This window comes from Neovison vison, chromosome 4 (assembly GCF_020171115.1).
Source record: "Neovison vison isolate M4711 chromosome 4, ASM_NN_V1, whole genome shotgun sequence".
Lineage (NCBI taxonomy): Eukaryota > Metazoa > Chordata > Mammalia > Carnivora > Mustelidae > Neogale > Neogale vison.
The window spans coordinates 138,398,690-138,420,391 of record NC_058094.1 but is presented as its reverse complement, the minus strand read 5'-3'; the positions used below and the strand labels follow the sequence as shown (position 1 = coordinate 138,420,391).

The 21,702-nt window shown below is 46.1% G+C and overlaps 1 protein-coding gene across 4 annotated transcripts in view; it reads right to left on the bottom strand.

The window, feature by feature from the left end:
• Window positions 1-21,702, bottom strand: part of LOC122904684 (contactin-associated protein-like 3) — a 156,671-nt gene that overhangs the window by 34,948 nt on the left and 100,021 nt on the right. For all 4 annotated transcript variants that reach the window (XM_044245777.1, XM_044245776.1, XM_044245773.1 and 1 more), the window contains 4 exons: window positions 19,522-19,628; window positions 15,446-15,565; window positions 4,736-4,936; window positions 1,377-1,533 (listed from right to left, as the gene is read on the bottom strand). In XM_044245777.1, coding sequence (XP_044101712.1) covers window positions 1,377-1,533; window positions 4,736-4,936; window positions 15,446-15,565; window positions 19,522-19,628 — 585 coding nt within the window. The remainder of the gene's footprint in view (window positions 1-1,376; window positions 1,534-4,735; window positions 4,937-15,445; window positions 15,566-19,521; window positions 19,629-21,702) is intronic.

The following is a 21,702-nucleotide window of genomic DNA, read 5'->3' as shown; positions in this document are numbered from 1 at the left end:
CCACAGAGGGGGTCTTGCCTGGCTCTGACAGTCCTTGCTTTGACACCTTCTGGTCACCTCTGCTCCCTTTCACATTCTCTTTAATCTTCCTTGATTTCAGCATGTTGCTTCTACAGATGAATTTACTCTTATTTATCCTACCTGGTATCCTAGTATTTTCTCAAGTCTGGCCACTTCTTAGCTATGTTGGCCCTTAATTATCGCCAGTCTCCTCTGTTGAAACTTGACTCCGACCCCAGTTCTCCCCTCCCTGTCCCCCCTTTTCTTCCTCCCATGCCCATCTCCCTGGCCTAGAGTCCCTGCCACTTATCCACACTCATTTTCTGTTTCACCAGTGTTCTGATCCCGTGTGTCTAGTATCTGACCTGACAAGTCTTAAATTTCAATGAGAATATTTTCATTTCTAAATGTTCACTCGGTTCTTTTGTAAGTCGCGATCACCTTTGTTGATAGTATCTGGTTGCTTACTCAATCAATCCCAGGCCTTATTTTTCCAACAGCTTACACATTTATTTTATCTGATGTTCTTAAGGTATCCGTGATCTGGGATTTTTAGGCATCTGTTTACTCTGTGGTCTCTTCTGCCTCCCACTTCTGTCCCCTGGGGCTGTGTAGCCCTGATTGTGAGCTCATGTTTGGTGGCATTTTTATCTGTGGGAATTCTCGAGGAGGGCGGGCCTCTAGCAAGAATGTCACATACTTCCATGATGAGCCATGATACTGCTGACCTGTGGCCACACTAACTTAATCCAAGGACTGTGTAAATTTGAACTCAGGATCTGTGTGAGGGCAGGTCTTTGGATGTGTGTTTTCAGGGAGTTATTTCTTGCTACCTGGGGGGTTAGCTGGAAGGATGATCCTTTCCACCTTCTCTCTGGGTTTGGAAGCCTTCTGAGACCTCCAGCGACAGGGAGAGGTTTGTGTCCCATAATCCCCTTTTATGCACCCTAGACCCTGTTTTATTTCCCCTATGAGGCCATTTAAAAATGCAGCTGGCAGTGAGAGAGGTGAGCAAGCATGCCAGGGTTGGCTACGGTGCCGTCATCGTATCTATCAGGTTAAACTTAATGGTAGGAACTCTGATAATGGTACTTTCAGTGAATGGGAAACATTAATCTGGTATTCTTATCTTGTCTTATTAGGAAAAAAATAAAATGGACATGATTAGTTACTCACAGGTAAGCAGAATTAGCTACCTTAACGCCTCAGTCCTCAGATTAATTACACTGTACACATCAAAGCTTACACCTCGAACTGGCTGGGGAATACTTTAATCTGTTCTCTTTATACAACTGTCTTGTCCAATGTCTGCCTAACTTACACAGTTTAAGCAACACAGAATTACAGTTTGCACAGGGAAATCATATGGAAATCACCATTCATTCCGGGCGGCATCACAGTTGCAGTGATATTGAGAATCAAGGCAGTTCCCCTGTAATCCACAAGCACATTTTTGAGCACCAGGCAGAGAACCTCCCCAGTAAGTGTGTGTCTCATTGGTTCTTCCAACCCACCAGCTCACTGGGGTTCCATCTGAAAGACAAGTATGAGAAAGGTGACGCCTACTTTGCCCCCCACTGCCTGCCTCCCCAGCATAGTCCTTTACTCCCCTCTGTCTAAAACACAGATAAGCAGAGGTCAACAGAGTCCTAAGAGGACTTCCAAAGGTGTAAGACATATTTTCACATCTAGACATACGTTCTCACCATATGTTTTACTTTTATTAGAAAACGAGCAAGATATCCCTAACTCATTCAGGCATGATATCTACACATTTCTCTTGAGGACTCCAATGACATCATTTATTTGGACAGAACACTGAAAGAACTGTCGTTTAAAAAAAAGGAATGAATGAAAACCAGAGTAATTTGTACACTGCATCCAAAAGCTGTTTGAGAGCCTAAAATGCCATTCGAAGATGTAGTATTATGAGACAAAATACGGATTTCTTATCTATTGGACGAAAACACTGGTACTCTCCTGTCATGTCTTCCAAGTCTGCTGGAGGAATGAGCTTTTTGTACTGACACGTTGGCTTTGTATCTGGAAACCACAGACATGGCCTGACAAGCCTCCCTCATGCCCAAGGTGGGTCCTGGGCTCTGGACAACTGAGGCCAGTCTAGCTCAATGCTCAAATGCTCCAACAGGGCCAGAAGCCATCTCAGCTCTGCTGGACTGTGTCCTCTGCTGAGGCCCCAGGACAGACGTGCAGGGTCAGGGTGACAGGGAAGGAGGGTCCTTGGGAGGGTGGAGGGGAACAGAGAGAGACAGAGCAGGAGAAATGGAAGGGACCTCCATCGGCCGCCCACGAAGATGCCTGTCCATTTCAGCATGCTCCCTCCCTCAGACCCTCAGGTTGTCCCACCCGGCCCCCACCGGGAGTCTGGAACACGTCCCACTTTCTCCCTAACTTCTAGCTGCCACCACTCCTTACGGCTCCCTGTTCAATGAGCCTTCACCTGCTGCCCACAGCCTCCCAGTGGGTGCACATGGGCCGCACTCATTACCGCCCACTGCAGGCCCGCTGGGTGAGATGTACGCCAAGAAATCGATGTCAGCAATGTTTGTTTTTTCCCCTCAGTGTGTTGAAAACTTATCTGTAGGGGGTGGAAGATCTTTTCCACTCAACAGATATTTTTTAAAAACACCATTTTAAACACGGGATTATTCAACATTCTTTTCATAGATGGAGGAGCAAAGAAATCATTGCCCACAGATGCACAATTGTTTGTTTACATCTGAATCTCTCATTTCCTCTATCAAGTAAGAACCAGCAAGTGTTGTACAAGGTACAGAATGCATTTGGCTCAAGGTTTCTTGGGGCAATCCAGAGAGTTTGCAGAAGGATCATTAAGAACAAGGTGAAGAGGAAGAAGAGGCTGAAGGGAAGGGAATAGGGCTCTCCACACCTCCGGCACCCGAGCCCCTGGCTGGCTGTCCTCTGCTCCGGCCACAAGGGCAATCCTCAGGGACCTTAACGCTCAGGGCATGGAGACTGAACAGTGTCCTTGGATCAGCACTTGCCGACCTCAAGCTCCTCTTAGGCCCCCAGAACCACAGCCCCTGAAACCTTCTGCAGCACAGAGACCTGCCAACCGCTGCAGGCAAAGGCCGCGGGACCCTCAACAAGCTGAGGCCCATGGCTCCCCAGCAACCACCCAGAACACCACAGGAGCCAGGGCTCTGCCTTCTCCCCTCTCACAATAAACCCCGGGGACCTGTTAACAACCGAGGATTTGAACACGGGAATTCTTGGGGGAAAAACTCGATTCTGACACTCCTGTTCCCAGTCCGCTCCATGACACTCTTTAGCTCCCGGTCGCTGCCTAGGGTGGTTTCCCACTACATAACCTTCCACTGAGGGCTCCCAGGGAAGGCTCCTTGTGTCCATTCGTGTCCATGGATGACACACCGTGAAGCAGTGCGGCCCTTTTAAGTGTCAGGTGGCAGTGTTTAGGCCTCGCGCGCACCGTAATGAAAGGCTGCTGGGATCACGGGCTGGACTGCGTCCGTCTAAATGAGGTTTGTGCGAGTTCTCCAGCAGCAGCCCACGCAAGTGCAGCCTCCAGCCTGTGTAGTTATGACGTCCCTCGTTCCACCTCCACCCCAACCCCAGTTAAAGCCTCGGTTTGGTCACGGCTGTGGCTGCATTATTTACTGCTGTGGGAGGGAGCACAGCCGAGCAATCCCTTGCGAATCAGGTAGGGAGAGGCCTGCCCTCCGTGCGGGGATTCGCTACTGACCCGGGCCGCGTGTCCGGGCTGTGGCACAGACCACATGCCAGCGTGCATGAGTTTGCTCCCAGATTCAAGGGGGTTTTGCTTTCCGACCCTGCTAGCGGCTGGCGTCTACACCACTCTGCCTTCGCCTCTTTCCTGGTCCAGCAGCCCAAGCCGCCCTGAGTTCCTCCCCTGGAGGCTGCTTTCTCCGTCCTGGGAGCAAGGCAGTTTAGCTCGCTCATCTGTTTGGCAGGAACCCAGTCACAACGAGCACTGAGCCCCCTGCACGAACTACACAACGAGCACTAAGCCCCCAGCACAAACCACGCATCCACACGCTGCAGCGAGGCCAACAAACAGCATTTGCTTCACACGTTTCATTGACATTGTGCAGTTCGGTCCCGGCGAGGTCAGTGTCTGAGGACAAAAGTCTTGGGGAGATGAACCCTCGGGCTGCTGAGCGGCAGGCTCAGACCCTGAGCTCAGAGGACCCTGACGACCATTCTGACAAAATGAGGTATTTCAGAGGAAGAAAATACCAAACCAAAAATAAAATTTTCAAGAACAGAAGTGCTATGAAGAATGAGCCGCTAGCTGGTGTGCCGTGTGAGAGGCGCTGCGTGACACCGACAAGGCTCCCTATTAATAATGACCGAGAGACTAATCCCACTCAGCCCATGATGAAGAATCTCTGGATAACTGAGCCCACGTGCTGTTCCCCCATCTATCTAAGACCGAACATTTCGGAGGCATGGCCACCCTTCTTGGTGGCTGAGCACCCGGCATCCCGTGGCCTCGTAAGGGGCTTTCACTGATCCATCACCCACTTGAGTCGGGAAGAGACTTCCCAGCTCATTCTCCACTTTGAGCGAGGAGCCACACATTCGGACCTCGCTCTTTGCTCCGAGGAAAAGCATCTCTGTAACGTCCCGATCGTGACATGGGCACCTGGGTCAGGCCCCTGCCACTGGTGGGCACGGCAGCCCGCGATGGCGAGGGACTCTCACTACTCACCGCGGCCAGCTGAAAGCCTCGACTTCTTGCAGCGCAGGACCAGCTCCTGTCGGCAGTCGTCCGCACCGTCCATGATGGCTTGGAGCTGGTCCGGGCTGGCCGTGTACTTGAAAAACACAGGCTGGGGGCTTTCTCCATTCGAGCTTTTGACCTTGGCCAGCTGGGAGCCATTGTGCTGTACCGAGGTCCAGGTGGTGTCCTCTGGGCAGAAACAGGGTTGGGAGGGATACAAGGACTGTGACTAGGTTGGAGCAGTTAAACATAATGTGAAAGTCAGAAGTCTTCTTTATCTGAATTAGGGTTTTTTTTTTTAATTTTTTATTTATTTTCAGCATAACAGTATTCATTATTTTTTCACCACACCCAGTGCTCCATGCAATCTGTACCCTCTATAATACCCACCACCTGGTACCCCAGCCTCCCACCCCCCCGCCACTTCAATCCCCTCAGATTGTTTTTTAGAGTCCATAGTCTCTCATGGTTCACCTCCCTATCCAATTTACCCCAACTCCCTTCTCCTCTCTAACTCCCCATGTCCTCTATGCTATTTGTTATGCTCCACAAATAAGTGAAACCATCTGATAATTGACTCTCTCTGCTTGACTTATATCACTCAGCATAATCTCTTCCAGTCCCGTCCATGTTGCTACAAAAGTTGGGTATTCATCCTTTCTGATGGAGGCATAATACTTCATAGTGTATATGAAACACATCTTCCTTATCCATTCGTCCATTGAAGGGCATCTTGGTTCTTTCCACAGTTTGGCGACCATGGCCATTACTGCTATAAACATTGGGGTACAGATGGCCCTTCTTTTCACTCCATCTGTATCTTTGGGGTAAATACCCAGGAGTGCAATGGCAGGGTCATAGGGAAGTTCTATTTTTAATTTCTTGAGGAATCTCCACACTGTTCTCCAAAGAGGCTACACCAACTTGCATTCCCACCAACAGTGTAAGAGGGTTCCCCTTTCTCCACATCCTCTCCAACACATGTTGTTTCCTGTCTTGCTTATTTTGGCCATTCTAACTGGTGTTAGGTGATATCTCAATGTGCTTTTATTTTAATCTCCCTGATGGCTAGTGATGATGAACATTTTTTCATGTGTCTTAGGATTTTAATGTTTGTAGCTATCAGGTCTCTTTGGTGTTGGAGTCAGCATAAGAGACACTAAACTATTAGGAATGGGGACTCTCTTTATTGGAATTCGTCTTACCCTGAATGCAGCCAACATTGTCAGGCGGCCAATTCTTAAAATTCCGTGTTATAATATTCAAAGTTATAAATAAAACATTTTGTCCCTTAATTTATGTCTTTCCATTACTGTAAGAAGAAAGCTAAGTTGTTATTGTGTGTGTATATACCCTTATATTAATATACATATTACTCTTCACTGAACTGAGCATTTTTTCCTGTGGTAATCAAAGAAATGCATAAGAGACACATGAGGGGAATAAGCAGCTCACATGATCATGCAAAACGATAGGAAGTCAGTATTTTTGACAAAAATTGATCATGTGTCAGCATCTCGTTCAGTGCTCAGCCCTAAATGAGGCGCCCGCTGGAGTCGCTAACACAGCCATTCCTGTCAGGAACATGACACACTAATGTCTGCTGGCAAATTCTGACCTGTTTCTGTTCCATTGACTACCCATATTTTTTAAAGAGATTTTAAAATAATGGATGAGCACTCCATGGTGTTTAAAACAGAAGAGAAAGAACCCCCTTTCTTCTACCTTCCCCCCAAACCTAGCTCCTCCCACAGTGTGAAAGGGCCATAGTTCAGGGGCCAAAAGGCTGGCTTCATGTGGTCCTAACCCAACTTCATTTATAACAACAAATCACATATAACTTCCTCTGGAACACGCATCTGGTACAGACATGATCGGTCGACATATTTCCAAATTATACGGGCTGGAAACAGTCACATGAGGTTTGTTCTTATTACTTTTAATGGCTAAGACCTAAACAAGGTTAGAAAATCAAAACGATGTTACCAGGAACCCTCAGAGCCCTCCCCACCCAGCCCTCCCTGTCCTGCCCCAGGAAAAACCTAACAGCCCCACTGGTGCTCATGGACCCATTTAATACAGTCAGAGACCCAGAGCAGAGAACGCCCAGGGGCCATAGCTCGAAGCCTATGAAAAACACCATCAAATATGCAAAATCCAGCAGGGACAGGAGCAGACTGTGAGTCAGCATGACTAACGCAGTCAGTCAGTCAGTCAGGGAGAAAAGGCTTCATAGATTATCCCCTCTCTCCACTCGTTTAAGGGGCTCTGAGTGTTCCCATAGCAACTTGAATCCCACAGGTTTTTCTCCCCCCTTTAATCATGTTTTCACCAGACATTTTACACTTCAACATTTTCCTGGAAAATTTCTTAAACGGACCTGGTGTTATTTTTTCCAGTCCCCTACTCACATTCCCGGTCAGGGTTTCTTCCACCAGACAAAAGGGGGTAAGAGCACCGATGGAGAAGCCAGGGGCTGGGCTCGGGGATTCATGGGTTCTAAGGCCGGAGGGTCATTTATGTCCATGGTTTATGGCACAAAGAGAAACGATGTGCCTGAGGGGCTCCCGCAGGCCGGTGGCCCTGTGAGGGACTCACGGTCGTGCATGTTACAGTGTGATCCGAGAACTCTTTCTTGAGTGGAGAGAAAGGAAATCTCACATAATCTCCAAGCTGCCTTTGAATAAAAGAGAAATTTCAATCTTGTCCTTTCTAGAAGTATCACTTGCAAGGCCCCAGCGAGGACTTGTTATGTTTCCTCGATGTGGCACAACGTGGGATTTTCATAGGTTTCCGACTGTAGCTGGGAAGGCACCCTGGAGAGGCAACATAACGGAAGCTCTTGAGGACGAAGAGACAGACCAAGGAACTGAAGGGACCAGCATGATGGAAAGACACTTCACTGTTATGCACTGTAGCACAGAGCACAAACGAGATAGGGGGAAATTAACTGTAATGGGGAAAACTTAAAACAGGACTTTCAAACTGTTAAATGAGGCCCCATCATATCACGTTCTCCAGCTCAGCAGAGCCTCTTGTCTGCACACGAGCAGGGAGGCTAACCAGGGCTCCTGGCCCACCATTCGCTTGGGCAAACCAACCTACATTAATGTGACACTTTGGTGTGATAAGCAGGATACAAAAAAATAACACTGACTCACCATATCATATGGCGCCCCTAGTTTCTCTTTTTATTTTGCCAAATTATATCCACTTGGCAACCTGCAACACTTTGTACACTGTGGATTGTATCTCTGAACTATATAAGGCATCTTTTAAGGAAAAGCAGGTGGTCAAATGGGGAAAAGGAAATGAATGTATATTTTCCACGGTCGGGGAAATGTGAACCCAAGGTGTGTCTGCTATGCTCGTTTTCATCTCCCCAAGGAAAAGAAGAAAAAAGGCTTGATTGTAAAAACCCCGATGCCTGTGTAGGTGGTTGGTCTGTCCCTCAAGAGATGGACATTGATCTCCAGGTAAGGGAAGTCAAGAATCCCCTTTCTGACAGATGCCTGAAATGAAGTCCAATCTGGGTCCAACACCACCTCTTCAGAAACGAAGCCGGATGCCTGCATCTCTTCTGATGGGAAGTGGGTGCTCGAGTTCAAAGATGAGGAGGAAGGCAACATGTGAGGTGGTGGGACGTGCAGAAGAAGAACCAGTGGAGGACGGGCACTCACAGTGACCCAGGATGGCAGAGGGATGGGAAGACTAGCAGGTGTCCCTGGAGTCACCAAGATGACGTGAACACTGTGTTCTGGGTGGGAGAGCCCCAGCCCTTCTCAGGACTCTGCAGCGTCACAATCCAGAGGGAAACACCACAGCAGGTGGCTCCCATCTGCCTCACAGCCCAATCCTCCTGCTGCACAGAAAATGGAAGAAAAGCCTGGGAACACCCACTCACCCGACTTTAGGAAACCGTGCTACGTCACCAGGTAGTGCGGCCACTAGGCTTTCTGAGGTGCTCAAGTTCTCAAAGAGTGCTGAGGCCCATGACCTTTCCAGAGTGCCTCATGCACCTGGGTCTTATCCTGGATTTCAAAGGAAAACACTCCCAGGAAAATAGAACCAGATCATGGGCTCTGATGGGCACCTATGTGCACACAGGGCTGGGAGGGCCAAGCAGCTGCTGTGAATGTCCAGTGGGGGCCAGAGGGAGACAATCAGTGGCTCTGATCTGCCCCTGCCCTAGACCTAGGAGGCACCGACCCTGCCATGTTGTCCATGTGCCAGAGCCCAGGAGGATTGGATGCTTGTGTTTCACCAAGGAGAGGGAAGGCTCCTTGTAGCAGGCAGCCCCTGGGTCCTGGGAGAGGCCCAGAGGCCCTGCTGTCTCAGCACCACCCCTTTGGGTCCCTCCGGATCAATATTTGCATTAGGGTCCTTACAAAGGCTGCCGTTCTTGTCACAGTTCGGAGGCCTTGAGCTTTGCATGATTTACTTTAATATTTTTCCACATAAGACAATGCTCTGAGACACAACTAGACACCCCTAAGAAGTGTAGCTACTTCAGGGCCTTCTTCTCCTGGTGCTTCAGAGGGTCATCCTGTCACTTAATAGGTCATACTAAGTGTAGCTTTATGTGTCCACTCAGTCATTAGTGTGGACACCTGCTGTGAAATGTGGATCAAGCTGTCCGTGGAAGCTGTGAAGGCAGCACTGACTCCTCCTGTCTAGCCGGGAAGTCCTCGATTGCATCTTCTTCCCATGGGAGGCTCTTGCATCCACCCTGAAAATCTGCTGGTCAGTGCAGCCACCTTTGGGAACGATCTCGATCTTCGGATCTTCTGGATCTCCTGGTCACTTGCTACAGCTCCCACGGCAGAGCGTGCTGCTTCGCCCTGCGCTTTCATGCCATGGACGCGGCCTCCTTCCTTAAACCTCAAGCCCGGATCTCTCCTGGTGTCAGGCTTCGCCTGCAGCTTCCTCCCCTCTCTCTGCCTGCACAGAACCGGAGAGAGTGAGGACCTTCCGCTTTGGCTGAGGAGAATGATGGCATGGCTGGCTGGAACTCTTTTCCACTAAATGTTCTCTGTATCAGTAATAAAGCTGTTTCACTTTCCTATCGTTCATATGTTTACTGAGGTAGCACTTTTAATTTCCTTCAGGAGCTTTTCCTTTGATTCACAACTTGGCTAACCAGCATCAGAGGCCTCAGCTTTCAGCATGCCTTCCTCACCAAGCTTTAGTCATGCCTAGCCTTTGGTTGACAGTGGGAGGCAGGCAGCTTCTCCTTCCAGCTGAACACGTAGAGACTGCTGTAGGGCTATTCATTGGCTTAAATTCAGTACTGCTGTGTCTTGGGAATAGGGATCCCAAGGACAGAGAGGGACCTACGTGAGGAAATGGCTAGTCAGTAGAGCCATTTACCAATGAAGTTCACGGTCTTGGACGCACATAGTTCACGGCGCCTGAAAACAACCCCAATAGTAAAGATCACTGATCACAGACCGTCATAGCAAATATGATGGCAACAAAACAGTTGGAAATACTGTGAGAGTTACCAAAATGTGCCACAGAGATGCCAAGTGAGCAGGTGCTGTTGGAAAATGGGGCTGGTAGACTTGTTTCACCCAAAGCTGCCACAAACCTACAATTTGTTTAAAAAAAAAAAAAAAAAAGCAAGTCCCTTTGATCTGAATCCAAGTTCAATAAAGCAAAATGCAATAAAATGAGGAAATGAGGTATGCCTATATTTAAAATAGCAAATGCAAACTTATAATAGTCATAATATGTTCAGTGAGCTGAATTACATCTGTCCCCCTTTCTAGTCTGAAGGTCAACGGGAGATGTTGCTCCCTCTTCTAACTCAAATTCGGTGTGGCCCCTGGAAGCCCGCAGCACAGCTCTCAGGGGTGAGCATGAGTGACCAAATGCCTCAGTTGAACATCTGACTGAAAAGGGAGGTGACTGAGACAGAAGATGTTACAGGAAGACAGAGGCAAAAGAAACAGAAAATCCAAACAAATCCACAAACATAAAAAGCACAGCAGGATGCCTTAACAGGTGCCCATTGCGTAGAGAATTTCCTTTTGAAATTAATGGGAGAGTATGTAAAGCAGCTGACTGGCTGTCCTCCATTCTACCACGACACCAGCTGGAGGCCACTCGCAATTTGTCACGGGAAGAAGGAGGCTGTTTAAGAAACACGGTGGCTCAGTCAGCACAAGCGTGACAGAGTCCGTGGTAAGTGCTAGGTCACTGACATGCTGAGTTGATGAATCAGGATCTGAGTGGGGCAGCGGGCAGGTGTGCAGCCGACCACGCCCTCGACGTGTTCCTCGAGCCCCTGCCGACTCTTACGAATCTGATGCGGAGTCATAGCTCTGCCTTCATGCCGTCTCCTCCCTGAGACAAATTCTCCCACGGTGCCGGGTCTGGGGACCAGTGTTTGGAACACGACTAGGAACACATCAGAGGACAACTGTGGGGGGTTTCCGGGGGCACAGACGACCCCACTGTCCCTGCGGGCAGAGCCATCGAGCTCACGTTTCTCATCCCGCCATCATTGAAGTTAGATTTTGTCTCTTCTGCATAGGAAGGGGATCGATCTGTTAACAAACCGCATAAACAGTGCCTTCAAAATAGTTTATTTTTGTTGTTGTTGTTTTGGTTGCTTTTATACTAAAGATACTAAAATTTATACAGAGTATATTCAGAGTATATTCTGGAACCAGAGTTTGGAAGGCTGTTACCAAGTATATACTTGCAGCCATTGCTTTAGAATTTTGTTTATTGCATGTTTCTCCAAGTGTGAGTATTTGTTTATAATAATTAAAGAATACTTCATTGTCCATGGGCATGGTAGCTTCATGGAGAAGGTGACCTTGCAGTGGAAATACTTCCCTCCCGGGAGAAGAAGGCCATAATCTCAGTTCTTCCACTGTCACAACAAGGTCTGTTGGGGGACCTCATGGGACTGTAACTCTGGGTCCTTCCTGGATCACCCTGGATTGTTTTAAACTTTTGATTAAAAACTTCGCGGTGTAGCTTCTGGAAATATTTGTCGTCTTTGACTTGGCCTCTGCATTTCTCTGTCTTTAGCACGGCACTTTCCTTATGGCTTTGAGTTTCATAAAAACCCTTGGCATTTAACATTATTTGGAAATCCTCTCTGCAGTATTTCTAACAAAGCAGGATGTGTGTGTGTGCACGCATACACGTGTGCATGTGTGTATGCATGCATGCATGTTCCATGCTCCAGCTCAACCCTAACTCATGGAACTTTATGACATTTATTCATCACATAGAATAAGAATATACTAACCTTAGGGGTTTTCTTTTATGAAAGGCAGCTAGAAACTTTTCTAAAAACTTAATTACCCAAAAGGTCTTGTGATACACTGATCTGTACTTTGCTTGGTCATTTGCAAAGTAATATGAAGGCATACATGGTTGTTAAGTGTTATCTGATAATAAAAACATATAGCAATATCAATCATTAAATCATTACCCTAATGTTCATGAATTCCTACACAGACACGCACATGCACACTTCAAAGCTCTAAGACTTTCCAAGATTAAGTTAGAGAGTTTGGAAGATGTTTAATTTACAGAATTCATGCCTTCAATATTATCTTAATGCATGTGAGCGATTCTGATGCCTTTGTGGATGCGGTGGTCATTAAATTCCACCAATTTTACAAACGAAGCAACAGAACCGTGGCCTGGACCAAGAAATGAACAGCGGCACCGAATTTTACAGCTGCATTGGCTCTATTTCTCCTTTCTGTGATGCCCTTTGCCCTCTTTGCCCTCCATTTTAATTTTGGTGGACACAGGGCAGGCTGTGCCAATGAAACCAAAGATCCAAGCCCCATGGCCATGGCTTCTGAATCTGTATGTACATCGGAAAATCTCAGGGAGCTTCATAAAAACACAGCTTTTCCTGGGATGCTGCCACAGAACCCGATTCTGCTGAGAGCAGAGCTGCCCTTCCGTGGACAGTGGACAAGGATGTGGAGACCCAGAGATGCCTATGTTGCTGTGAGATGCTGGACAGCATCCACCAGCCACCCCAAAGCAAAGGGGATCCTGCTGGTCTGTTCAATTAATATGTAAAGTCACTCTCCAAAATATGTTTTTAGAAGTTTGTATTGCCGAGGAGATTCTAACTACCCAGCAGGCTTTCAGATGACACACTGTGCTTGTTTTTATGATCAACAGGTCCCCACTAACTATTCGCACAGCCGGCCACCCAAACCTCAGGTGTTCACTGTGGGGATCCTGCTCTCCTCTGCAGACCCGCCTCCTCCCTCTGCTAATACCTGCACCCTCCTTCCAGGCTTGGATGCAAACATGGAAGACGTTCCAGATGCCTGTCTTCCTCCAGCCACATTTGGTCCATGGATTCGGCCCCCAACTCCCTCCCCTCCTCCATTCCCACCGGCTCCACCCCATCCCCACTAACGGTCTCCTTGCTCCTGCCCGGCACAGCCTGGTGGCCCAAAGCCCCAACTACTCTGCCAGTGGGAGTCCTGGACCTGTCACTTTCCAGCAGCGTGACTTGAGGGTCCCCCTCGAGTCCCTGGCCCGGCGTCTGTCCAACAGATTAGGATCCCGGGAGCACTCCCTTTGCTTGAAGGCTTGCTCGGATTTTCTGGAAGCAAACCTAACTTTCAAACTGAGTGCTTCCCTGGATGGCTCTATTTAAAATTGTGACCCCCTCCCCCCATCCATGGCCTGTGCACCCCGCCCCCACCGTATTCAGCGTCACAGCACCTGCTGCCACACACCAACCCCCTGCTCCAGCAGCAGCTCTCAGGGCTCTGGTTCTGCGCACGGACCTGCGCATCGCACACCAGAGGTGGGGAGTGTTTTCCTCCGCTCCCTGCCGCGGTTACAGCTGTGCCCAGCGCACAGCGGGTACTGAGGACACAGGAGCTCCGTATTGGGAGACACTGTTTTTTCAACTCCTCAATGTGGGGCATTACTTGGACATTTCTCTGAGTCACGCCTGGGAGGAAAGTGATTTGCATCTTCAGGAGATAGTCGGTGAGGCCTTCCTCTTATATAAATGGATCAAGAGATTTTACCTTTTAGAGGCTCCTTCTTGCCTCCAGGATTAAAAAAAAAAAAATCCCTGTCTTATATGTCATCGGGTAGTTTCTTGTGTTACCCAGAATCGAAACCTGAGATCTATTCTTGCTTTCTCTTCGCACTTTGACCATAACTACTCTTCCCTCTGCTAGTGGGCTCACTCTGAAAAGGCAGCAGCAATGACAGACCATCAAAACACATCAGTGATGTTATGAAATTCATATTAAAACAAGTGTCTATGAGCCAGCGGTACATTCCAAAGGCACTTTATAAATATGCACAACGAAAGCTTCCTGGTGAAGCCTGGACCATGTGTCCACTTGCATGATTAAACTATTTTTCTTTTATTATAACCATACACTGCAATCAGGCAATTAGCTGTCTGTTATGACTTTTGGCAGCAAATGGCTTTTTTTTAAAAATAGATATGACCTCAGCCTTACCAACCCTGCCAGCAGTTAATTATCAAGAAAACAGCTTCAGTCATTGAAAACTTACTCATCTTTGCAATATGCCAGCTGGGATCATTTTCACTTTTCTCCGGATCTCGAAATTTTTCAGTGTATAAGGAACTTTGCTTATAGAACAAAATATATTAAAATCTTTAATAGGTCCTAGACTTCTGTGATAATTAGACATGTGATTGATAAAAGTAGAATGTATTACTGGGATGCCAGCATCTTTATTTAGCTTTCTCTGTTCCTGGCATTCATTCAAGCCATGAAAACCAAGCAGAAATTGAGTAAAAAGTTGAAGGCCTGTTCAACCACTGGAGCCCAGGATGTCTAGAAAGATCCTTACATACATAATACATTGCATACCTTTCAATAAAGTAAGTCAATATATTTACCTCCTATCCCGTTGCAATGTTTTGGTCAGTTTCTATAAGATGCTTGCCCCAAAGTCCCCAACAGTCATACATCCATCCAATGCAAAGTTGGGGGTAATTTTGGGGCTGGAAGATATAATTGATCCAATTCAGATCAACACTAGATCCACCACCACCAAAATGCTCAGATTTTGTGTATGGAGTGAGAGTAGGTGTAGAAACCACAGCAGAACTTCCAGCTTATCACAAACCTCCATTGTCAGTTCCCTATAAATGACTCCTTCCATCCAGAAATTGCAACCCTATTGGGGTAACACATAGCCAGAGCAGAGAAAGCAAATTATTACCAGGTCAGGGTTACCTGAGAGCCATTTACAGCTGACTCTTTTCTGACCAGTGTCTCAGACTATGCAAGGTCAAACTCTAAGGTTGTCGAAGTCCCTGCCAGGTCCACACCACTAGAGTAGCACGGGAAGTTTGTAAAGGAGGGTTGTTTCTTCCAGCGAAATGTGACATGAGCACAGAAGAGAGGATGTGGCCACCAACACACACACACACACACACACACACGGAGGCGTTTGAAGTTGCATCAGTTCACGGGCGGCAGTCATTCACCACGGTACACGCACTGATCCTTTGCAGAACTTGCCTACAACACACCTGTATCCATCTGCCATATATAAATGGGTTTCTAGGGAAAATGAAATATTGCTTATATATAGTTGCACAGGAACACACACATTACTCGAAGGAGCTAAACCTCATGGTTTTGCACACAGCAACCAATCACATGAGCTTAACGGGCACAGTAAAGCATATCATTAGCGTACCTGTCATGTTGCAGTACACAAGAGCAGGTCCCAGCGGGCCACTTCCGTCTGAATCAATATAGTAGAATCCTGAGGAGTCCCCTCTGTGCCTGTGGGCGTCACAGGACTGTGCAAACAGAGCTGCAAAGGACAAGGGTCTCAGAAGGGCTGCAGTGGGTTGGATCCCTCCCTGTCCTTAGTATGGGATGCTTTCCCCAGTGATACTCGTTCTGCCTTGCTCTCCGGGACGATTTCTCCAGGGGAGTATTCCCCTGTGTCAGGCAGCAGGAAGATCCTGAAGCTTGGAGCAAAAGATTTTAAGAGGTTATCACCATGTGTATCTGAACCCTGCCTGCTCTAGCAACAAGATTCATTCCAAAACCACGGTAACTGGCCTCACGCTACCTCCTTCTATTCTGCCCCATGATGTTTAAGTCTTGGAAGTGCACTGGCTTCGACTCCCTAAGTGATCTGTTATTATCTAATAACCACATCGATGTATTAAATTACTCAGTAATTATATCCTCTGTTTACTTAAAATGATCTACTTGTGCAATGCATTACTTTCCAGAGGAGTTTTATAAATCAGCAACTCTCCTTCACTCCATTTATAATGTGTGTTTTAAAAGGAAATTTCCTAAAATGTTTCACAAATGATTATTCAAGCAAATTGAAAGTCAAAATTATATTATATACAACATATATATATATATATATATACATACACACACATGAAATATCTCTCAGTAATTTCAACATATCCCGATTCTTAGTTGAATTTTTTATACAGCAATAAATGTTTTGCTATCACAAGGCAAGTGACTAACATCGGTAGATGATGGACTTAATCAATGTTCGGAATAAGTTTAAATGACTAATCAACTGAGTAATAGCTCCCACGTTTCTCACTCATTTCCTTGACAGGAAAGCTCCTTTGAAAACCTGAGAAGTGGCTAATGGCAGCCAGTCAAGAAGGACAATGTGGACTGGGTCCCTCAGCCCCCCTAAGGCTGAGACCTGGCATCCATGAACAGAGACCTGCAAGTACCAGGCCAGAGCCACAGAGCGGAGTGATCCTAGCAGGGACAGAGGGGGCTGAGCATGAGTGGAGAATAGACAACATTCTAAGCTCGCTGAATTATCTACCTTTTAAATCTCTGCCTCTTTTGAAGAGAGAAGAGAATCCGGGAGAAGCAGGGCAGCCAGGGCAGACGGATTTTCTCCTTTCTCACAGAAGAAGATCAAAGTCATGTCTGCCTGCCCAAGGATTTTGCAAAATATGGCATTCTTTTATAAATTATGGCTGAGTATCAGTGTGTCAAATTAGATTGGCCCCCCTCTGTCACACACCTAGCACCACCATCCACTCATGGCTACAGAGACAACACGGATTGCTTTCCCAGATATGCTGACAGTTTGCCCACTCAAGTTTGCGTTTCTGCAAATACATAAATATGCTCATAACTGCCTAGGAGAGTGTCCAGAGGGACAGACGTAAAGTGCTAATGGTGGTTACATTTGGGTTGGGGCTGGGCCTGCCTGGGGACCAGAGGCAGAGAAGGAAACACTAGGAAGACACCTGCTATATGTGTGAATGCAGACACATTCGCTGGACACTTACACCAAAATCTGATGGTCTCTGATCCTTTCCTGTGGCTTTGAAACTATCCAACCTTCACTTCCATAGACAGAGAATCAGAGTAAAGTCAGTTCAGTCATCCAACCAAATCAAATTGTGAAGGCCACGAGTGAAATACCCTTTTTTATAACACTTGGAACTTTTTCAATCTGAGTTGTTTGGAGCGATGTTTAAATCAGAGTTACTGATAACTCTTTAGCAACTCTGCCTTAGTCATTAAGTCTGTGTAGGACACCTTGCTCAATGTGATGGGGAGACACTGTAAGTAGGAGGCCACCCCATTCCTAGCTACAACTCTAGACCAGTCACTAAGCCTCAGACTGCCCAGATGCCCAGCTCCTTCCAAATAGTTACCTCAGCAAGTTCTTACCTGGCACCATAATAGTAAATAGAGATGCAGGTAGAATTGCTCTAGTTGAACTTACGGGATTTTGGGTGGGGGGGTGACCTCCCAACCTCTGGCTCCTCTGCAGAACCCCCTGGGCTGGGGACTGGGCCTTCTCATCCCAACAATGATGCCTGCTTCCCTGGGGTTCCATTCACTTAAGGTTAGATACAGGATAATCCAAGCTTTGCTCGGGGAATTTTCATGTCATGCTGTCTCTCTAAAGGCCCAGAGAAGGGAGACATGCTACAAAAGAAGGGACTTAGAAATGGTGGCAGCCACTCTGGAAAACAGTACAGAGGTTCCTCAAAAAGTTGAAAATAGAGCTATCCTATGACCCAGCAATTCCATTACTAGGTGTTTGCCTGGAAGATACAAATGTCGTGATCCAAAGGGGCATGTGCGCCCCAATGTTTATAGCAGCAATGTCCACCATAGCCAAACCAGGGAAAGAGCTCAGATGTCCACTGACAGATCAATGGACAAAGAAGATGTGGTGTGAAAATACAATGGAATGTTACTCAGCCATCAGAACGGATGACATCTTGCCATGTGCCACAACATGGATGGAACTAGAGGATATTATGCTCAGTGAAATAAGTCAATCAGAGATATACAACCATCATGTGATCTCACTCAAAATTGGAATTTAAGAAACAAAGCAGAGGAGCATAAGGGAAGGGAGGGAAATATAAAATAAGATGGAATCAGAGAGGGAGACAAACCATAACCTCGTTATGAAAACAAACGAGGGTTGATGGAGGGGAAGGGGTAAGGGGATGGGGCCACTGGGTGATGGGCTTTAAGGAGGGTATGGGATGGAATGGGCACTGGGTGTTACAGAAGACAGATGAATCACTGACCTCTCCCTCTGAAACTAATAATACACTATGTGTTAATGAATGGAATTGGAATAAAAATAAATTAGTTTAAAAAAAAGAAATGTCACTGATACACAAAAAAGGAAAAAGTAGAATAAAAACATAGACAACAAAAGCTAGTAATTAGAAAGCAGTGAGGATCTTGGGGCTCTGTCGTGAGCTTCTAGTAGTAATGAATTAGGGATCAATAAAGTGTGCTTTGCTGTGAAATTGAGAAAATAATTCTCCAGGAAAGAGACTGGAATTCAAGGTGGAAGAAATGGGATGGAGAGGTGGTCGAGAGCCCTCGCTGGCAGTGGTGTCACCACAGTCAAAGGAGCTGACCTCTGTCTTTCCTCAAGCACACAGTGTGGAAAATAAAGCACTTACCTTCCAGGGCAACTCTAAAGGAGTTGAAACGTGCAGAACTAGACAGAGTGAGGGTCACACAGCCATGCAGTAAGTCCCCAGTGTGTAAACCACCACCATCATCAAAGAGTATCAAGATTGCAAGGGATCTGAACGTTTGCCTGGCTTCTGGCTGACATCTAGAAATCCCTTCCTCCCATGATATTTCCCATCCTGTGCTCGTCCAGAGACTATCTCCATGTGGTTTTATAAATACGGACCATCAGTACTTTGTCCTCTTTACTTTGGCAGACAGGACTTGAGAACCAAAGTTGGGTCCAACCCAAGGAACAGAACAAGTAACACCATGCCATCTAGATTGCCTTTTGTATTGGGGGGGGGACTTGTTTTTTCACTTTTTGTTATATTTTATCTTCCTATACTTATCTTCCTTTGCCTCCTATTTTATTTAATTTTTTCTGTCCTATTTGATACTATGGATTTCTGTAAGCTGTTGTAACATTAGTAGGAAATAAAACTGATTAAAAATAAACCAGACAAGGGCACCTGGGTGGTTCAGTTAGTTAAGTATCCGACTCCTGATTTCAACTCAGGTCGTGATCTCAGGGTCATGAGATCGAGTCTGATGTCAGGTTCCATACAGGGCTGGGATTCTCTCTCTCTCCCCCCGCCCCTCCCCACCTCTAAAATAAATAACCAAACCAGACACAAATTAGTCTCTAAAATACCTACTGGTTTTGTTGTTTTCCACCACATGGTTGCACAGATACAGACACATATACACCAAATCACAGAAAGGAAACAGAACTGCACAGAAATTGGGACAACGAGGTGTGAGGCTTACAGGAATGGCAGGTTGCACCAGTGTATCCAGTGTGCGTGCAGTCACAGCTGAAGGTGTCCCAGGACTGGGAGCATTCGCCCCCATGTTCACAGTAGCTGGGCAAACACCTGCAAGAAAACAGATACACTGGCTTTTCCCCATGTTCTGTCAGGAGAAAATGTGTGTCTTAGCACTAACCTGCTACAGTGAAACATGGTACCGACAGGGCCTTCGGGAGAAAAATGAGACCATGGACAAAACCTGCTGAGTCTGTAAAGAAGGTTTCCTAATGCAGTACCCACCACAGACTAAGAAACCCACTAGATGCTACCAATTGTTCTGTATTGGCAGCAGATCAATTTTTTACACATTGCATTCTATCAAAAAAATGTGTTTGATTTTTCACAAATAAGGCAAGACTGGTTTCATCCATGACCTGGGAGACAAAGTGCTAGCAAAGACCAAAGGCAGCCAGCTGCACCTGTTCCCCTCCCGGCCTCCATGTCCTTGCAGTGGGACCTGCAGATCCTCCCACTGAGAGGTTTAGCCTTCTTCAACCTGGGTTGGGCTTGGGACCTGCTCTGACAAATGGGGCATTAGCAAACTGAGACATCGGGGGCTAGAAGAGTGTTTGGGCATGAAAGACCTCTACCTGGAAAACTATAACATATTGATGAGAGAAACCAGAGATGACACAAACTGACAGAAAGACATGCTATGCTCACAGATTGGAAGAATTAGTATTGTTAAAATGTCCTGCTGCCCAAAGCAATCTACCTATTGAACACAGTCCCTATCAAAAGGCCAATAGTACTTTTCACAAAACTAGAACAAAAAAATCCTAAAATTTATATGGAACAACAAAAGACCATGAATAGTCAAAACAATCTTGAAAAAGAAGAATAAACCTAGAGGTATAATTCTAGATTTCAAACTATACCGCCAAGCTACAGTAACCAAAACAGTATGGTACTGGCACAGAAACAGACACAGAGATCCATGGCATTGAAGTGAGAGTGCAGAAATAGACCCACAATCGTATAGTTAATCTATGGCAAAGGAGGCAAGAATATACAACGGTGAAAAGACAGTCTCTTCAATGAATGTTGGGAAAACTGGACATCCACATACAGAAGAACAGAACTGGACCACTTTGTTACATGACACAAAAAAACAAGCTCGAAATGTATTAAAGGCCTAAATGTGAGACCTGAAACCATAAAACTCCTAGAAGCAAACATAAGCAGTAAACACTTGCCCATCAGCCTTAACAATATTTTTCTAGATATGCCTCCTCAGGCAAGGGAAACAAATGCAAAAATAAACTATTGAGACTACATCAAACTCAGAAAGTTTTGCCCCGTCAACAAACCAAAGGGCTACCTTTCGAATGAGAGAGGGTATTTGCAAACGATATATCTGATAAGAGCTTAATAACCAAAATGTATAAAGAGTGGATATAACACAAAATCAGAAAAACAAATAACAAATTAAAAAATGAGCACTGAATCTGGACAGTTGTTTTCCCAAAAGGCCATCCAGATGGCCAACACACACATGAAAAGATGCTCATGACTCATCATCAGGGAAATGAAGATCAGAACCACGATGAGATCTCATCTCACTCTGCTCAGAATGGTTAGTATCAAAAAGACAGGAAATAGAAAGTGTTATAGAGAGTGTGGTGAAAAGGGAAGCTTTGTGCACTGTTGGTGGGAATGTAAACTTGTGCATCAACTATGAAAACAGTATGGAAGTTCCCCAAAAAAGTAAGAATAGAAATGACATATGATCCAGTAATTCCACTTCTGGGTATTTATCCAAGAAAAACAAAAACACAAATTCCAAAGGATACATGCACTCTATGTTTATTGTAAGCATTATTTACAATAGTCAAGACATGGAAGCAACCTGAATAGTCATAACAGATGGGTGGACAAGGAAGATGTGGTATATAAACACACAATGGTAGACTGCTCAGCCATAAAAGAGATGAAATCTTGCTATTTGGTAGAACATGGATGGACCTAGAAGGTATTATGCTCAGTGAAATAAGTCAGATGGAGAAAGACAAAACTGTATGACTTCATTTGAATTTGAATCTGAAAAAAATAAACAAATAAGCAAATAAAAGACAATAAAAAAGAGAAACAGGCTCATAAATATGAGAACAAACTAGTGGTTTCAAGGTGATGGGGAGGG